Raw genomic sequence first — 18,944 nt, forward strand, 5'->3', positions numbered from 1 at the left:
TGGAAGTGTTGATTACAGCATTATTGTTTTGATCTTTTCCCATCACATGAAAGGCTGCAGTGATGAGCATTGAGTAAACAGTCTGTTTATCGCGTGAATGCAGTGATCTCATCATTGCAACGCGTTTTCTCTCACAAAATGCTTTCACCACAACTAACAGCAAACACAATATCGACATGAACACAGTAAGAGCTTTGTTGTGCAGCATAACAGCGTCATTGATTATAACGGCAGTTTTGGCAAGTGTGCAGATATACTCAATGTCTGATTGACAGCTCTGAACATTGTAAAGGGAGCTTCTTTAATCGCACTCTGTAATTTAATCACAATTTAAATAACAGATTTGTTTCATGCTATGCTACTAAGAGAAATAATGTGAAGTTGATCGTTTAGACACTGGTTTCATTCACTGATGCATAAACAATATTAAACGATTTAGAAATAAAGTCTGTGTGAACTTGAATAATCTACACATCAGAAATCACTGATCAGAGATCAGGCATTAATGAACACTGTTACCCACTGTTTGTGGCAGTGCTGTTGAATACACATCGTAAAAGTCTGTTTGTAATGCCTGTGCTGACATTGCAACTGAATTAAATGTAAATGTCTGGACAGGCAAAGCAGAGAAAGGGGAGGTAACCTTTCCCCTTATGACGTCATAAGAAGATTTCAGATCGGCCGTCTGAGCTCTCGTTTTCTCAAAGGCAGAGCAGGACACCCAGAGCTTGGTTTACACCTATTGAAATTTATGGGGGACCATAGGCTAGGGGAACTAGTATTAATGTTAAAAAACCTCATTAAGTGAAATTTAATGTAGAGAAATTAATGATTAACTCGCTGATGCAGGAGACAAGAGTGTGGAAAGTAATCCACAACTGAAGTACAGTATGTATTAACAAATTCACAGTCAAAAGTTGTAAATTAAAAAAAAAAGAAAAGAAAAGGAAAATATTTGATTGAGTTCCAACCTTTACATTTCACGTATACCTTAAACACATACAAAAAAAAATAAATCTTTATAAAAAATGAATATGAACAGAAATAGAATTCAACAAAATTAATACAACTTTAACTAAAGTTAACATGAATTGTATAAATGTATAAAATAAAAGTATAAAAATAAATTAATTTTTAAATATTAACAAAAACAATCATATTATCTCAATGATACTAATATAACACTTTTTTCTTTTACTTTTTACTCTCTCTTGTTCTCACACAGTGTAAATCGTGTGTGTTAATAGGAAAACAACTTTCTGCTATGAACACACTGCACATTTTTTTTTTTTTTTAACTGTCAGAATGTAATGCAGGTTTAGCAAAGACGCTGTTGAAGGATATTGCTGTCAGTCTATTGAAGTTTATTGAAAGATGGTGCAGCTGAGACTACAGTCAGCCTGACAGCAGGTGTGCAAGAGAAAACAAGGCACTGTTTGTAAAGGCGAAAGAGAAGAAATGACAGACTGATCGGCCTACCTTATTGAGAATCAGGATGCCTTCATTGGTCTTGTTGTCTGTGCTTATGGAGAAATAACCGGCTTCGTTTCCTGACTCGATTGTAAAGACGGCCAGTCGATTTTCAGGAGATAGATCATCGTCCTCCACTGGAATTCTCACCACTTCCACGTTTCGAGTGTTTTCCTCCACACTGTACTCATGCTAAACCAAACAAAGGGATTTCAAACTTAATTGACTATTTTCTTACAAAACATTTCATATCCATTGAATGTGTAATATCAAATATAATACACGTGTTTTACAAATATGTACATAAAAATGTTCCCAACAACTCATAATAAACTATAAATGAATATTTTTAAGTCCATTGGTTTTTTTGGTATAATGAAATCTTACAGAGTTTTCCTTCAAAGTAGGGATGTTGTCATTGACATCAAGAATCTTGATGATAGCTGTCCCTGTCCCTGTATTTCCATTCACAGCTCCGTTCATATCAGTCCCTTTAATAACCAATGTGTATGTGTCATGTTTCTGTGATGAGAAAAGCACAAATCAGTCACAGGTGGAAGTAAATCTGCAATACAGTTAGGATTGGTAACACTTTAATTTAACTTTTATTTACAATACTAGCATATTGGCTGCTTATTAGTACTTATAAAACGCATATTAATGCATTCTGTATGACCATATTTTAGATCTGTAACACTACCCAGTACCTAAACTTAACAGCTACCTTACTATTAATAAGCAGCATATTATGGGTTTATTGAAGCTAAAGTTGTAGTTAAAGTGTTAGTTCACCCGAGAATGAAAATTTGTCCATCTTCTACTCACCCTTGAAGAATCCTAGGTGTGTGTGACTTTCATCTTTCAGAATAATTCAATCAAAGTTATATAAAAAATTGTGCTTGCTCTTCCAAGTTTTTCAATGGGGGTAAGCGGGTGTTTGTGTTCAAAAGTTCAGAAGATGTGAAATAAAGTGCGTGCATCTGTAATCCCTCACATGGCTATGGGGGGTGAACAAAGGGACATTTCATTACAGATGCACGCACTTTATTTCACATCTTCTGAACTGTTTACAACAAACTCTCACTTACTTCCATTGGAGTTAAGTCTTGGAAGTGCAAGCAATATAACACTTATTCACCATTAACTTAATCAATAAATTCCTAATTGGCTGCTTATTTATAGTAAGTATGGTAATTGTTACGTTTAGGTATTGTTTAGGATTAGGGATATAGAATAAAGTAATGTAGAATAAGGCATTAATATGTGCTTATTTAGTACTAATAAATGACTAATATTCTTGTAATATGCGTGCTAATAAGCAACTAGTGAAGAGACCCTAAAATAAAATGTTACAAAATAAACTATAAAACAAAAATTAGTCTGTACATTAAGCGATTCAAGCTAAATTAATTACAAATGGCAAATGCAGCATCAATTTAAAGGTGAATTTATTAAACCGCATACCTCTCTGTCAAGCGTGTCGTGCATGACGTATATCCCACCGGTCTCTCGATCGATGTAGAACATGTCTTCGGGATCCTGTTTAACAATGCTGTAGGCGATTTTTGAATGCAGAGTTTCTTCCTGATCTGCATCTGTTGCTGTGATCTTCACTGCAAACGTGTCTGAAAAATCAAGGACGACACAGTAGCACATCTCAAATACAAACACACTTCATGAAACATTTAACTCTAGGCTATACAATACATAAATTATAAAAGCTTGTTGGAAAAACACGTCTCTACATGCAAAACTCAAACAATAACAATTATGCCTTTTCACATAAATTATGATAACAGGAGAGATTATTATTGGCTTATTTCATTGCACAATGCTAGGTTTGGACCTCAGAACACTTATACTTCAGTGCGTGGTTTTAATACACTTTGACATCACATAAACAGCTCCATTTGTCTGTTCTTTGTCTGTATTAATCTTGCTCTTCTTGTTCATCAGCACTGATGTGGAACGTTCAGGTACGAGTCACAATAAAAGAGCTCAAAGACTTGTCAAAGCAAGCTAAAGTGGCATGTTTGCTTTAGCAAAGCGCTTTTATCTCGTTTGTTTTTAATTAACATTATAGGTTTAGTGTAGATGTATTGTTTTCAGATGCAACAGACCATTAACCTTTAAGAGCCACTCATCTAACATTTAATTTTCAAAAGAGCCACAACACATCAACAAAATCGTTGGTACGTTAGTTTAATCAGTTTGAGATCAAACTGAACATGCTTTTGGCACCACTGACTAGACACTAGACAAAACACGCAACTTAAAGCAAAACATTGTACATTTTAGCGCTCTAGCAGTTAACAAACAGAACTGCTTGCATTAAAGTATTTTAAAACAGAAAACCATTATTTTAAATGACTATAATATTTTACAATATTAGTGGTTTTTTTTTTTTTTTTGGTCAAATAAATGTACCCTTGATGAACAAAAGATTCATCTTTAAAACACATTAAAAATCCTACTGATACCAGACTTTTGAACAGCAGTGTAAAATGTGTACATTTTCATGCATGTCAGGTCACATACTGTATTTATACTGTCTCTTTGATTTTTTAGACTATATTTATACATACACATTGCCATATGAAAACCTTTAAGTGAACTCACTTGTCCAGTGAAAAAGCACAGGGGACAAATTGACATTTTATTAAAAGTGCTCCACATTTCTACACTCATAAGACCACTACACACTTTTAAGAACCCTCTAAATCTGTGACTGACAAAACATATTAAAATATAATGAAATATTTATAATTCATATGTTGCTTGCAAATGAATTATTTCAGTAGACTTGAGTTCCTACTCTGTAATATGCTGTTTGTTTTGACACATCAGCGCTTGCACGCAGCACTAACCTGCGATCAGATTTCAACAGGACGGTCTCTGGTTTCGTGACTGCATGCATCACGCAATATGTAATGTATTACTGTGCCAAAAGAAAATAATGTGTGGAACAACTGCAGCTGCATCCAAATATAGGTCTATTTTAATCTGAAACTGTCAGTTAATTTATTAGCGTGCACATAATAACAGAACTTCAGATATGATCCGTGGACGTCTTGTAAATGTACTGTACGTATGTGTTTCTCAAGGATGGGTTTTTAGAGCTGAATAGTGAAATCCTTATTTTAAGTAGTGGTTAACTGACAGGACTGTACACTATTGCAATGTGGTCAGATGGATTATAGACCACTTCTGAAAGTGGTTTAAAGTTTTGGACCCTTGATTCAACCAGACTGGATCAAGCAATGAATTGGAATGCTCTGCTTATGCATCCGTTGTGAAAAGAGCAATAGAATGAAAGTGCCATCAGAGCATGAAAATGTGGGCTTTATCTGTGTGACTGTCCTTACATGCCCAAAGCATGACAATTCCTGCCTTTACAACCTCGGAAATCAGTTATTCATTGTTTCGTAAATGCATGTTTATAAATGCAATTATTGTTGAACATGAGCAGGATCTGATGTGCTTCTGTTTAACTCTCGTGTTTGTGTTTCCATCATTTTGACTCCGAGATGATTGTCTTTTCTCCAGAGAATGCAAGTTATTGTCGTCACATTGATTTCCCCCCACCTTATTACACTTGTTGTGCTCCTGGTCAAAAATTACACAAAATAGCTTATACATTTCTTATTTTGCTATACTGGATTCAATCTTTTCAACTTGTTTTCTTTTTAATGTACACAGGTTTTAAATGTATTTTTGTAACTGGCCTCACTGATCTGAACTTGTACACCTAAGTTGTGAAGTGAACATTGCCAAAATTCACAAATAATTCACTAATAAATAATGCTTTTTTGCACAGAGATTTTGGTCTATATTACGATAGCATCACGTAGTTGCTGCAGATTTGTTGGCTGCACATCCATGATGCGAATCTCCCGTTCCACCACATCCCAAAGCTGCTCTATTGGATTGAGATCTGGTGACTGTGGAGGCCGTTTGAGTAAAGTGAACTCATTGTCATCAAGAAACCAGTCTGAGATGATTTGAGCTTTGTGACATGGTGCATTATCCTGCTGGAAGTAGCCATCAGAAGACGGGTACACTGTAGTCATAAAGGGATGGACATGGTCAGCAACAATACTCAGGTAGGCTGTGGCATTTAAACAATGCTCAGTTGGTACTAAGGGGCCCAAAGTGCCAAGAGAATATACCCCACACCATTACACAACTACCAACCTGAAAGCAGGATGGATACATGATTTCATATTCTTTACACCAAATTCTGACCCTACCATCTGAATGTCACAGCAGAAATCGAAACTCATAAGACAAGGCAATGTTTTTCTAATCTTCTATTGTCCAGTTTCGGTGAGCCTGTGTGAAGTGTAGCCTCTGTTTCCTGTTCTTATCTGACAGCTCATCTGTTTCAGGGTTTGGTGTGTTGTGTGTTCAGAGATGGTCTTCTGCATACCTTGGCTGTAACGAGTGGTTATTGGTTACTGTTGACTTTCTATCATCTCTAACCAGTCTGCCCATTTGTCCACACAAACTGCTGCTCACTGGATGTTTTCTCTTTTTCTGACCATTCTCTGTAAACCCTAGAGATGGTTGTGCGTGAAAATCCCAGTAGATCAGCAGTTTATGAAATACTCAGACCAGTCCATCTTTCACAAACAACCATTCCACATTCAAAGTCACTTAAATCCCCTTTCTTCTCCATTCTGATGCTCGGTTTAAACTTCAGCAAGTCGTCTCTACCACATCTAGATGCCTAAATGAATTGAGTTGCTGCCATGTGATTGGCTGATTAGCAATTGTGTTACCAAGCAATTGAACAGGTGTATCTAATAAAGTGGCCGGTGAGTGTATGTGTGTGCCTGGATGATATCTCCAACAGCCCCATCCTTACCACATCACAGAAAAACTGTCTGAAACTCTCTCGCTCTCTCTTTGTTTTGTTTGCGATTTGAAGTGTACTACACACAGGTGAGTGTGCCTGTACAAACCACCTGTAGTAACACACTCTCCTCTATGCACACTAGACACCTTTCTCACACACTGTGGTGTGTACATAATCCCACAGAAGAATCTTGCACTGTTCCCAAGTCAGCTGCTTGACTTATGATGTTTCTCTTTGCACATGTACAGTACTATGTGAAGCACTCATATAGTTTGTATTTTTTAGTTTGTGTATAGGTAAACATGTATATATCATATATTTATAGTCAAAATCTGTCAGTAGGTTAATTGTGTATAGGTTTATACTGTGTTACTAAATTGTTGTATGTAGCACCATGGTCCTGTGAGGCACGACGTTTCCTTCCACTGTGTGTCCACACATGACAATAAAGCTCAACTTGACTTAACTTGACTAGAGTGAGTTTCACATCTCATCTGTTTCATTACTTGGCTTTGTCATGTCAACAAAAATAATGGTTTATCGATAAGATCAGTGTCAGGAATATCAAGCTCTGAGCAAAATTAAGCTGGTGCAACCAACAAGTTTGCACTCGAATTAAATGTTTCTTCTTAAAGGTACTTTGGGTCATGTCTAATCAATGCTTTTCTCTGTTAACACCACCATGCCTTTAAATTATCTTTTGTAGAGAAACTTATCAGCCAAAATTGATGTGTGATTAATTTGCAATTAATTAGATTAGTTAATAGGCACAATGAGTAATTAGAATAGAACTTTTATTTATGTTTTTATTGTTGTCCGAGACAACAAAATGTCAAAAAATGACAAATCATTAAAGCATTTAGCAAAAACATCTATAACCTTCACACCCCAGTTGTATGGTCTTTTAAACCCAATACTCTTTACGATTACGACTTCATAAAGAATGCATGGCAAGAGTTTATCAGCAAAGGAGAATAGTAGGCGGAAACCTAAATATTCCCCTTGAAGAACCTGTTTGCACAAAAACCGACCACAGAACTTCAAAAGAACTTCACAAAGACAACATCCATGAAAGAGCTAAAACTGCTAAAACTGTTAACACAGACAATGCAGAAAATATGGTGACATGTTTATGAAACCTGGACAGATGGAGCACAAAGATGAACTTTAATATCTGCCCTGATCAGCTCAGTCTCCTGACTTGTATACCGTATTGTGGATATTTTTAAAGACAAGAGTAGAGCAGATTTTGTATTGCCAGTTGCTGTGTTTGTGAGTTGTGAGTTATGTGTGTGAAAGTGAGTAAAATAAATAAATAACTGGGTCACCTGAAGCACAACAGTATTACACCTCAAAGCAATGTCTATACAAGCCTATAATCATAATGAGAAATATTATTTTAACAATTATACAAGGCATATTTGTTCAGTGATAAATATGAAGAGAAAAGATAAGCTGTAAAACCAAAGACATACAGTTTTCTCAAGTAATTGTACAGACTTCTGGGAAAAGCCTTGCACTATTTCCAGTTTTATTCAGATATGGATATCTGATATGGATCAGATATGGATAATCTCAAATAAACGAATAACCAAAAACTTGTACTTTACCATTTCTTTGCAAGACATTAAGTAATCATTCACAGTAAAGGCTGGAGAAAGTAAGTGAACCATTATGAATACAAATTCTCCAGAATTGAAACAAATAAAAGGAAATGAGGGTGGAATTACGGGTTTGACAGGTCCGTCGCCTTTTAAATCAAATAAAAAAATTAAGACATTTTACTGAAAAATGTTTGAAGAACAGCCCACAAACTCAACTTTAGGATCAGCTAGGTGATACAACAAGACAATGAATAAAAGCCTTGATTTTACCCTGGTTGAAATGCTTAACATGACTGAACTGAAACGACATAATACTGTCCCATCATTAATGAATAACTGCAAATGAACAAATGAGTAAAACAATACTAATATTCTAGTTAATACTATTTACTAACAAAAAAATTTAATTATTAGTTAATTAGCCATTAGAAAATAATATCACTCAGTTGAATGCGATAGTTCACTATTAGCTAGAAAACTGAGAAACTATACAGTTACACAATTAAAGTGAAACTAATTTAGAACTATAACAGGTTAAATAAACTTTAACATTTTAGCCACTACTTTAACATTTAATCACTTACTTAATCCAATAATATTAGACTTATGACTGTGGTAAGCTTCACATTATTGTTATATTTCTAGTCAGCAGCCATCCACAATTCTAAGGAAATTACTACGCAAACCTAAGAAGCTTACAGGAACTCTAGTCAGTACTAGAGAGTCACCATGTATTGTCTGTGTTCAATGATTATTAGTTTCGGTAGCACTTTATTTTACAGTCCTGTTCTTCTGAAGGATTTGGTAACACTTGAGTCATAACTAGTGGGTAACCATGATCATCACTTTAAAATGATTTATGCAAACTAGGAGAAATTAGTCTAAAATATGATAACATTACAGGTGTAATGTGACATATTACGTGACTATCAGGTGGCATATTGTACCTGGTTCATACGACCCTTTGGTTAGATTAGTTAAGCAGATTTTGATATTGTTGGTCCCATTATACTGACTTTGAAGTTTTAAAACACCAGTAGTTCCAGTGAGCTTTAAGGATGCTATTGTACAGTGGATCCAAGTGTTTTATCTAATTCCTGTCCTATTTCTAAATTACCCGTTTTATCCAAAATGCTAGAAAAGGTCACTTTAAGCCAAATTAGCCAATTGCACATTTGTATAGTTCAAATTCAAAATTAAAACTGAAACATTTCAGTCATGGTTAAAAGCAAATCATAGCACAGAAATGTCATTGTTGAAGGTTTTAAATGATATTTTGATTTCGATTGATTTATGAAGCTCTGCATTTAAAACCATTGATTGTCTCTTGTCTAGAAAAGACAGTGGGATTATTGGGGCATGACACTTGAATTCTTCCTTTTTAATAGAACTTTCTCAATTTATTTGACATGTTTTTACAATGTTTTTATTTGACATGTTTTTATTACATAAGCTGCCCTTAGGTTCTGTATTTTATAAGCATGGATTATCTTTTTATTGCGATGCAGATGACGCTCAGGTGTGCCTGCCTTTGGGAAAAGAAGATAATTAGCTGATGAGGTGTTTACATGAAGTTAAATCTTGCATGTTACACATTTTTCTGAATTTAAATGAACGCAAAAATAAAATAAACTGGTCTTGGCATCCCAGCACCCAGAATATGTTTTGTCTTGGGCAATTTGGCCACCTTTTTATAAATCTGTAGTAAAGAATTCACTACCAACCTGTCCTCCAACCAATACGCTCTGTCCAAATCCCTGAAATACGACCCATCAGAGCTAGGGGTGTAACGATTCACTCGTTTTCTCGATGCATCGATTACAAACCCTGACGATTCATATGCATCAATTTGAAACATGATTTTTGAATCGTGAATCGCCGATCACGGACAGTAATCAATTTAAAACACTAAGAATCGAATGAATCGCGAATTCTATAGTGATTCAGTGCTTTCAAAATATATACACATTAAATGACTACACGCAAAATTAATGGAGACCTTGAAGAGTGTGAATCGTGCCTCTAATCTGTCCTTCACACGCTCCACTGTTTACCTGTGACTGTCACAGGACTCTGTTCCTCTCTGACGCAGCAGACGTGCGATCTATAGGACTCATGGACCGTAATACTAAAGTCAAGTAGTTTCACTTTTCTGTAGTTTGTTAATGGCTCTCTGCATAGGCTACTGACGACATTACCTGAGCAGTCGAAAGCTGCGTATTTATTGCATGGACGGAGCAGAAGGTGTCTAAATCATATGCACAGTTCCTTTGAATGATAAATGTGTTTTAACAATGCTGATGAACCGAAAATATGAGGGAAACACTTAAAATAACCACATCATTAACAAGAGCGCAAGGTTTATTTGATAATCAGAGGCATGAAAGTAGCGTTTGTTGCTATAGAAACAGACATCATTGGATGATGGAGAGGAAAAGTTACAACAGCTGCTATACCATTTTATTCTGTATAAATGAGATAAAGAAGTTTACACACTGAAAGAGAAGTTATCTCGCTCTCATAGACGTGCCAGGCTATATCTGCAGCTAAACTGAATAAAAGCAGAATTAAGAAAAAAACACCACAATAAATAAAATTTATGAATGATGCAGTGCTAATTTACATATCATTTATTACAGTACAGAAACTATAAAGTATATTTTCTGTGCAGAAAATTAAAATAATACGTAGATAAATGTAGTAGCCTATATAAAACAATCATAAAATTGCAATAAGGAAAAAATGATCGATTACAAAGTATTATTGTCGAGCAGTGTATTTGATTTCTTACAGCAAATTAAAAGTGATAAAAAAAGAAGAGAATTCATTTAAAAATAAAATAAAATTATGAAAATACATAGGCTACATACATAAAATGATTTTATTTGACATTTTTCACTTCAGAAATGATGGCTGCGCCCCTGGTGTGACAACATGTTAGTTGATACATAATACTTTTAAAGCTCTTTTTTTAAATCTTGGCTTACATACATTTTTACTTATGCCATGTCATAGCACCATTAAACTAGCATTTAACAATGGACAAAAGTTTTTTGTTTTTTTTAAGGCTGCTGTGTAATTTGCCCCCTGACTAAGCATTTAAAGAATTTAGGGGAAGCATTGAAATAATCCTGTGAATGCACTTAAAGAACGCAGAATCCAATCGTTATAATCGAGTCGAATTTAATTTAATTGTGAATCCAATCGAATTTAATCGTTCTAAATTTGCAAAAATGGTTCTTGAATCGAATTCTATGAATAGTGAATAGAATCGAATCGCTGCCTACCCAAAGATTCACAGCCCTAATCGAAATAGAATTTGCATGGTGGGGAAACCGATTTCATAGGGCCCTGCTTACCATTTTGTTAATCATTGTTTCTTGTTAGTTAAAGAATGTTCCAAAATTCCTACTCAGTATTGTGCAAGTCTTATTTTTCTCACACACACCTATTTTCACGTTAGAAGATTAGTTGCAGTTTCTCAATTCTAAGAATGCAAAGAACGGAGTGACTGTGTTTCCGCCCACTGAGCGGCAAAATGACTGCATGGAAGCATTGGTTTTCAGCATGAATGCTTCGAAAAAACACACAAAATACATCTAAAACACAAAAGAGTTCTGTGATTGACTGTAAAAATAGATTTAACAAGAAATCAGAGGTACATTTTTCATTCAAGCTGCTGAAAGCTACAGAAGAGAGAAGCAAGTGAATCACTGCAATTCACAAAAACAAATGACATCAGGAAGCGAAACACAGATTTGCAGTTATCGTCTTTCGTCAATATGTTGAATTTTGTGGTTAAATATAAGGCTGCCCCCTAATAGTCAACAAATCATTAGTCGACCAGAAGACTTGGTCAACCAAAATGTTATTAGTCGAAATAAAAAATAAATCCACGGGCGAAGTCACAGAGTCTGAAACGGACAGATCGTTAATGGCTAGTCTTTGTTAATACAGTACATCGAGGGGCAGGACATCCAAATGCTCAACTATCATTCATCGACCTCTCAAATATGGCGTATCATATGAAATATGTAAGTATTAGCAACTTTACATGGCCGCTCAATCTAATGTTAACCAACAGAAATGTGTGCTCTTCAAGTGTTTGTGTAGAAACTGAACAGTAGCTCACTTGCTCTTAAAATACAAAGTTTTGGTCATACAGATAGGATTAATACAGTACAACTTTCAAATCTTTAAAGACTCTACATCTATTTGTCTGCACTCACAATACCGTGCTTTTGTAAAATAATGAAAGCAAGTTTAATGTGCTTTCTGCCGTCTCGGGTCTCTGTGAACTTGAGCTCGAAACTCAGTGTATATCTTTGCCTTACAGACATTACAAATATACTTTCAAATGAACCAATTCAAATGGAAAACAAATAATCAGATTATGTAATCCATATGAAATATGAATACAGCAGTCAGTGTCGCCCACTTCATCTCTTAATCCGAAAACAAAAAAAGCACTAGTTTAACAAATTATTAAAATATTGATGCAGTCTCCTTACTGTTTTTCTCTGAAACATTCATAATCATTACTTCTAATGATAGGTAAAAATTGATAGCCTGAATGCACTGTAAGTCGCTTTGGATAAAAGCGTCTGCTAAATGCATAAATTTAATTTAATTTAATTTACTTCTGCCGGTGCACTGTGGCAAGCTTTATGCATGTACTTGACCTCTTATTAGGCTTAGTATGCAATAAAAGGCTCATTATAATGATTTAAATGTTTCTTTATTTATTTTCATTTGCAATGTACAAGAACAGCTTGACATTTAAATGAATTTTGTCTTTAATTAGATGAGAATATGGCTATTAAATATACTATTTGTGTAATTTTGATGATTAAGTTAGAGGTTTGTTTATTTTTAGACAGAATTTTTTAGGAATATTTTTTAAAGGGGAACAGAGTCAGGCACAGCTGCAATACATTCAGTGTTTTACTGCCTCCAATGTTCTTCTTAAATGGAAACTGCAGCAATTTTTTAGATATGTTTTTTTGGTTTTGCAGAAATTTAGGTAGAGACATGTATTTCCCATGAGTCTGGGTAACTTAGCCACTACTAATAAAATACAGCTGTTCATTTAGTAAGCTAATTCAGCTATATAACACTACAAACACTGTGAACAAAGACTTGATCATCTCAAGCATCATGTATGATTGCAGTACCTCTTTCTCTCCGCTCATACACAGCTCCGGTTGTCAGGTTAAACACAGGAGCATTATCGTTCTCATCCTCCACCACGATTTTCAAATCAATATCAGTCTCAGCCTTTCCTCCATCCAGAAACGTGGCCACCCCTCGAAGCTGCAGGGAAATCACCAAACATTTCACTAAATCAAATTAAAAGTTTAATTCAATGGAAACATTTTTTTAGGGGTTTGACGAGACACTTAGCTCATGAGATGAGACACAATTATTATGCATTTTTATTACACACAATTTTAAGAAATCCTCAGTGGCAAAATTCAGTACATGACTGGAAAAGTAGCCTGCAGGTGCATTTTTAAATGTTTTAACTAATCGTCTTGTAACAAATGCCATTCCAGCTCTATAACATATATAACAAAAATGTAAATTGGATATATTCTCACCATTAACTTTTTATGTCATCAGCCATTTCAGTAGAAATGATCACTCACAGCATAGATTTAAATATGTATTAGGCTATTTCATCTGTATTTTATGACATTCATGATTCCCCTCCCTAAGCCTTTCATTCTTCTCTCACATCCCTTCATTTTCTCCTTTTCCTGTTTTCTAAAATAGTACATGAAACACCCGTTCAACTAAACACAAAAGAGATGTGAAAAGTACTCCTGATAAGTGAGAATAAGCAAATATCATGAAACCCATGTCAGAAATCCTCTGAGCGACTCACGAGACGCTGGTTTTCGGGCTCGGTCGAAGCATGTGAGCGCTCATCAACAAGCACAAACTCATTCTATTCATTCATATTAGCTTGCTACACTGTTTTTAAAGTTAAAGTTATTTGTTGTCTAGTGATGACTCATGTTCATGCAAACCTGATCTGTGCAGATGATAAGCAAATTTTTCTCACAGCTTAAACTACAAAAAACTATTTTTCATTTCATCACTTGCTCAGCACCGTATATGCTCTGTAGTGAATGGGTGCCGTCAGAATGAGAGTCCAAACAGCTCATAAATACATCACAATAATCCACAGCACTCCAGTCCATCAGTTAACATCTGGAGAAGACAAACACTGAAACAAATCCAGCATTAAAACATTTTAAACTTTAAACCATTGCTTCCAGCTAAAATACAAGCCCATAATAACGCTTCCTCTGGTGAAAAAGTGGTCTGATCTGAATCAGGTGAGAAATCTGCACAGATAAAGATCGGTTTACAAGCCAAAACCGCTTTAAACAAATATGTGGCTGGATTCTGATGTGAGAAACAACAGGAGATGCACTTTTTCACCGGAGGAAGTGTTATTATGGATTATAGGCTTGTATTTTAGCCGGAAGCAATGGTTTGCAGTTAAAACGTCTTAATGCTGGATGTGTTTCATCTTTTGTCTTCTCCAGATGTGAACTGATGGACTGGAGTGCTGTGGATTATTGTGATGTTTTTATCAGCTGATTGGACTCTCATTCTGACGGCACCCATTCACTGCAGAGCATCCATTGATAAGACACTGTTTTTGGTTTTTAGTATGAGCTGCACTGCATTTAGTGATCTGGTCATTCAGATGCACGCAATACATGTTTATAATCGTGTTTAAGAGATGAGAGGGCTGCTCACGTAATAAACAGGAGTTTTCTCTCTGTCCAAGACTCCGCGGATCTTGACCAAGCCGGTGTTTTTATCAACAATGAACAAGTCGACGGGTGGCTGGTCAGCACCTGATCCAGTCAGTGAATAATATATCCTTGTCTTGGTCTCCTCATCTGAACGAATCTGAAAACAAATCCATTTCACACTTGAGTGCGGTTTAAAAAGAAACATCTGTTACTTTGCCTTTTTTAACCATTCAGTGATACAAAACTAGAGTTTATTCATCCTAGACATCGTAACTGAACATTCATGGAAGAACATTTGGAGTTTTTTCCTATATTTTGTCATTGTGGAGAGTTTTTACCCATTTATTTTCTGATGCTCTATTTAACTTACAATGCAACTGTTCATCAAAACATCATGTTTGGAAAGCTACTGTTCTGTGTTAAAAAAATTAAAATAAAAAATCCCCAAGAAACACTGCGGAGGAATTAAAAATAATAATGAAGATCTTACTTTGGCTACATATTCCTTATCCATATAATTTTTATTTTCCATCAGTTTGTGTGCTGGGATAATCCAATTTCTCTTCTGTATGATTTTGCTCTGTTGTCCTTCAGATGCTGAAGTGTTCAGGATCTACACAAACACAAAAACACATATTTCACCTAATAATGTGAGAAACTATAAAATAAACACATATAAAATCATAATACATCTCTACTCCTGTACATACACATTTTGTCTAATTTTGTTATTTATTTTGTCTGAATAGCAGTGTTAATAAAGCTTGTGTTTCATATAAATAATTATAATTCCCACCCATATGCTCTCTTCCTCTGGCAAACCGGTCATGCAGTAATTTAACTGATAATATCTATCTCTGTGAAAAACTCAGCATTAGGTGACATCTAGCCTGTATCCTATATACAGTTCTTTAATTAATATCTTCCCATAGTTCATTAATAAACTAATATAATCTCTCTGAGAATGAGCAGCAGCGCAGACACACACACACACACACACACACACACACACACACACACTTACACTTAATCCTGGGTGAGAAGATTAAAGGAAAACCGCAGTTTACACACGTAAATCATATAAAAAATATAATTATTTATACACATACTTAAAAAATAAAATAAAATGCTGGGTTGTTGGACAAAAACACTTCTCTTTCGCCAAGCATTTGAATAATGCATCTCATAATTCGTGACTACAGTATCTGATCAAATGTGCATTCTTATTCTTTATCTTTATCTTTTGGGTTTTAATTTGTTGGAACAGCAATTACGCTGATTACGTCTCTATTTGTTTCTCTGTTTTGGGATTTACACATTGCTGTTAATAATGTTCATCGTCTGGCTGACTATGTCTTGAATACATTTTTCTGAAAATTCCTGTCGTTTGCACACAAACTGATCACCACTTATAAGCTACTACTAAATATTGCAGAAACGTAATTTTTCTGTAAAGTTGCTTTGTAATGATTTGTATCGTAAAAAGCGCTATACAAATAAACTTGAATTGAATTTAATTGAATTTAATTGAATTGAAACCCAGCTGTTGGGATAAATTGTTAAATAAAAATGTTAACCAAAAAGTTGGGTTAGTCCATAATTATTTAATATAGGCCTATATATATATATATATATATATATATATATATATATATATACACACACACACACACACACACATGCAGACAGAAGAGTTAAGATTATATTCGAGTAACATGCACACTAGAAACCATGCAGTATTTCGCTCACCGCCAGAAACAGCGCGATGAAGAGTGAAGTGCCGCAGATGTTCGCCATGACGCGCCGCTGCTGCTGCTGCTGACGCGCGCCGCTTTGACGCGGATTGAAGAGCGGTCAGCGGTGGGCGGAGCTTCAGCACACACACCCTGACAACACTGATGACAACACAAACCATAATGATTCTAAACAATAGCATGCTAGAAATATGAAATATTTGATTAGTATTTGAAAAAAACTAAATAAAATGCATTGTCTGGTCTTGATTTAAATGCATTATCAGCTAACAATGAACGATCTCAGTAGGCTCGCTAACGTTCTGGCAAGGGGGCAAGGTTCTCTTAAAGTTATAAATAGACGTTATTTGTTTTGTTTAGTTTTTTAATAGAACATTCAGTCAGTTATCCGGCTTTGCTGATGTTTGCTATGATTTAGAATCCTCGGAGAATATTCAAAAGTAGCATTCCCATAAAATATAAAATGGAATGTTCACTTAATGTTCACAAGTAAACATTCACATCACACATTTTTTGTTTGCTGCATGCAGCATTGATTTTAAACTTCTTTTAAACTTCAAGGACTTTTACACACACACACACACACACACACACACACACACATACACACACACACACAACCAGTCAAAAGTTTGGGCTCAGAACGATTTTGAATGTTTTTTTTACAAGGACTTTCTTCTGCTCATCAGGGCTGCATTTGATCAGAAATATAGGTGATGTAGGTTAATATTGTGAGATATTATTATGATGTAAAATAATGTTTTTCTATTTTAATATACTTTCAAATCTATTTTATTTTCACTGATATATATATATATATATATATATATATATATATATATATATATATATATATATATATATATGCTATAAAATATTATAGAGAAAATGTAATAATTTACCTTTATTTGTCATTCTAAAGTCATGATAAAGTCTTATATTTTAAATACTTAAAAAAACAGCATTTTATAGCCATATAAGAATATTAGATAAACATTTTCATTAAATAATTTTTTTTTTAGAACTTTTCACAAAAAATATTATAAAAAAATCTATGATTTGCTTTTTTATTTTTATTTTTTACAAAACCACAGACTGCATGCCAACTCAAAGAATAGGTCTGTCCTTGACATTCTGAATTATATTGCAAATATAAAATTGAAAATTAACTCACACAGACTTAAAATGAACATTTCCCCAGTGTTTATAAGAGAATCAGCATTAATGTGTTGAATCAGTTTGCTTGTTTTACATCAACACTCAAATCATGTAACAGATGCAATAACAGAAGCCTTGACATGGATAAAAAAATAATAATAATCAAATAAATAAATACAAATAAAATTCTGTCAACATTTACTCACCCTCTTGTTTTTCCAAACCTGAATGAATTTCTTTCTTCTGTTGAACACAAAAATTATGGGGGCAAAAAAATACAATGGAACTCAATGGGTACCGTCAAACGGTTTGGCTACCAACATTTTTCAAAGTATCTTCTTTTGTGTGCAAAAGTACAAAGAAACTCTGTAACACTTTAGGGAGCAACTCTCTCTCTCTCTCTCTTTCTCACTCTATTTAGTGCTTATAAAGCCCTTATTCTGGAGCATGTTCTACATCCCTAAACTTAACAACGACCTTACTAACGCTTTCAACAGCTCTGTTTCTACTCATCTTGACATTGAAATTGTTACAGTTGACAAAAGTGTCATTTGTTCATGCAGATTACAGATTGAATACTAAACCTTCACTGAGCAGACCGATCCTAGTCAGTTGAGGGCTTCATGAATCCAGAGGTTTTAGTGAAGGGAATACAGCAGAGTGGATGAGACGACAGCAGACAGATCACATGATAATGATCAGTAGTCATGAACAGCTGTGTTCTGTGGAAAGGTGGGAACTCGGCTTGGAAATATTTTGACCCTTTCGTCTCTATGCATGACTGTGACATATGAGTCAGTGCATGAGAAGCCAGTTCACTCTCGTCAATGTCAAAGACAGAAAACTCTGACGGGTTTAGAAGCTGGTCACATGAGTGTGTTTTGGTTTAAGAAGAAGAGCGATGCCATTTTTCCAGATTTTATTTGTATATTTAAATAATTTGTGAGTGTTACATCAAAGTTACTTTGGACTTGCTTTCAAACTATTTTTAGAGTTTGCCAAATTTCACAAATAATCACACACACACACACACACACACACACACACAAAGTTACAAGTTGAACTGAAAATAGTGTTTTTTTTGTAAAATGTACTACAATTATCTTAGTTTTTTTTTTTTTACAACTTTGATATAGGACCATGGTATCCCTGTTCTTAAATGGCCAGCAAACTCACCTGACCTTAACCCAATAGACAGTCTATCTGGTATTGTGAAGAGGAAGATGCGATATGCCAGACCCAAGAATGCAGAAGAGCTGAAGGCCAATATCAGAGCAACCTGGGCTCTCATAACACCTGAGCAGGGCCACAGACTGATCGACTCCAT

General features: G+C 34.9%; 1 protein-coding gene across 2 annotated transcripts in view; it reads right to left on the reverse strand.

Annotated features, from left to right (window-relative positions):
* Window positions 1-16,594, reverse strand: part of LOC132154323 (desmoglein-2-like protein) — a 33,198-nt gene extending 16,604 nt beyond the window's left edge. For both annotated transcript variants that reach the window (XM_059562872.1, XM_059562871.1), the window contains exons 1-7: window positions 16,455-16,594; window positions 15,196-15,318; window positions 14,707-14,862; window positions 13,107-13,245; window positions 2,935-3,095; window positions 1,858-1,992; window positions 1,480-1,662 (exon numbers count right to left, since the gene is read on the reverse strand). In XM_059562872.1, the coding sequence (XP_059418855.1) occupies window positions 1,480-1,662; window positions 1,858-1,992; window positions 2,935-3,095; window positions 13,107-13,245; window positions 14,707-14,862; window positions 15,196-15,318; window positions 16,455-16,502 (945 nt within the window). In that variant the 5' untranslated portion in view covers window positions 16,503-16,594. The remainder of the gene's footprint in view (window positions 1-1,479; window positions 1,663-1,857; window positions 1,993-2,934; window positions 3,096-13,106; window positions 13,246-14,706; window positions 14,863-15,195; window positions 15,319-16,454) is intronic.
* Between the last annotated feature and the right edge of the window lie 2,350 nt (window positions 16,595-18,944).

The sequence above is a fragment of the Carassius carassius genome, chromosome 12 (genome assembly GCF_963082965.1).
Source record: "Carassius carassius chromosome 12, fCarCar2.1, whole genome shotgun sequence".
NCBI lineage: Eukaryota > Metazoa > Chordata > Actinopteri > Cypriniformes > Cyprinidae > Carassius > Carassius carassius.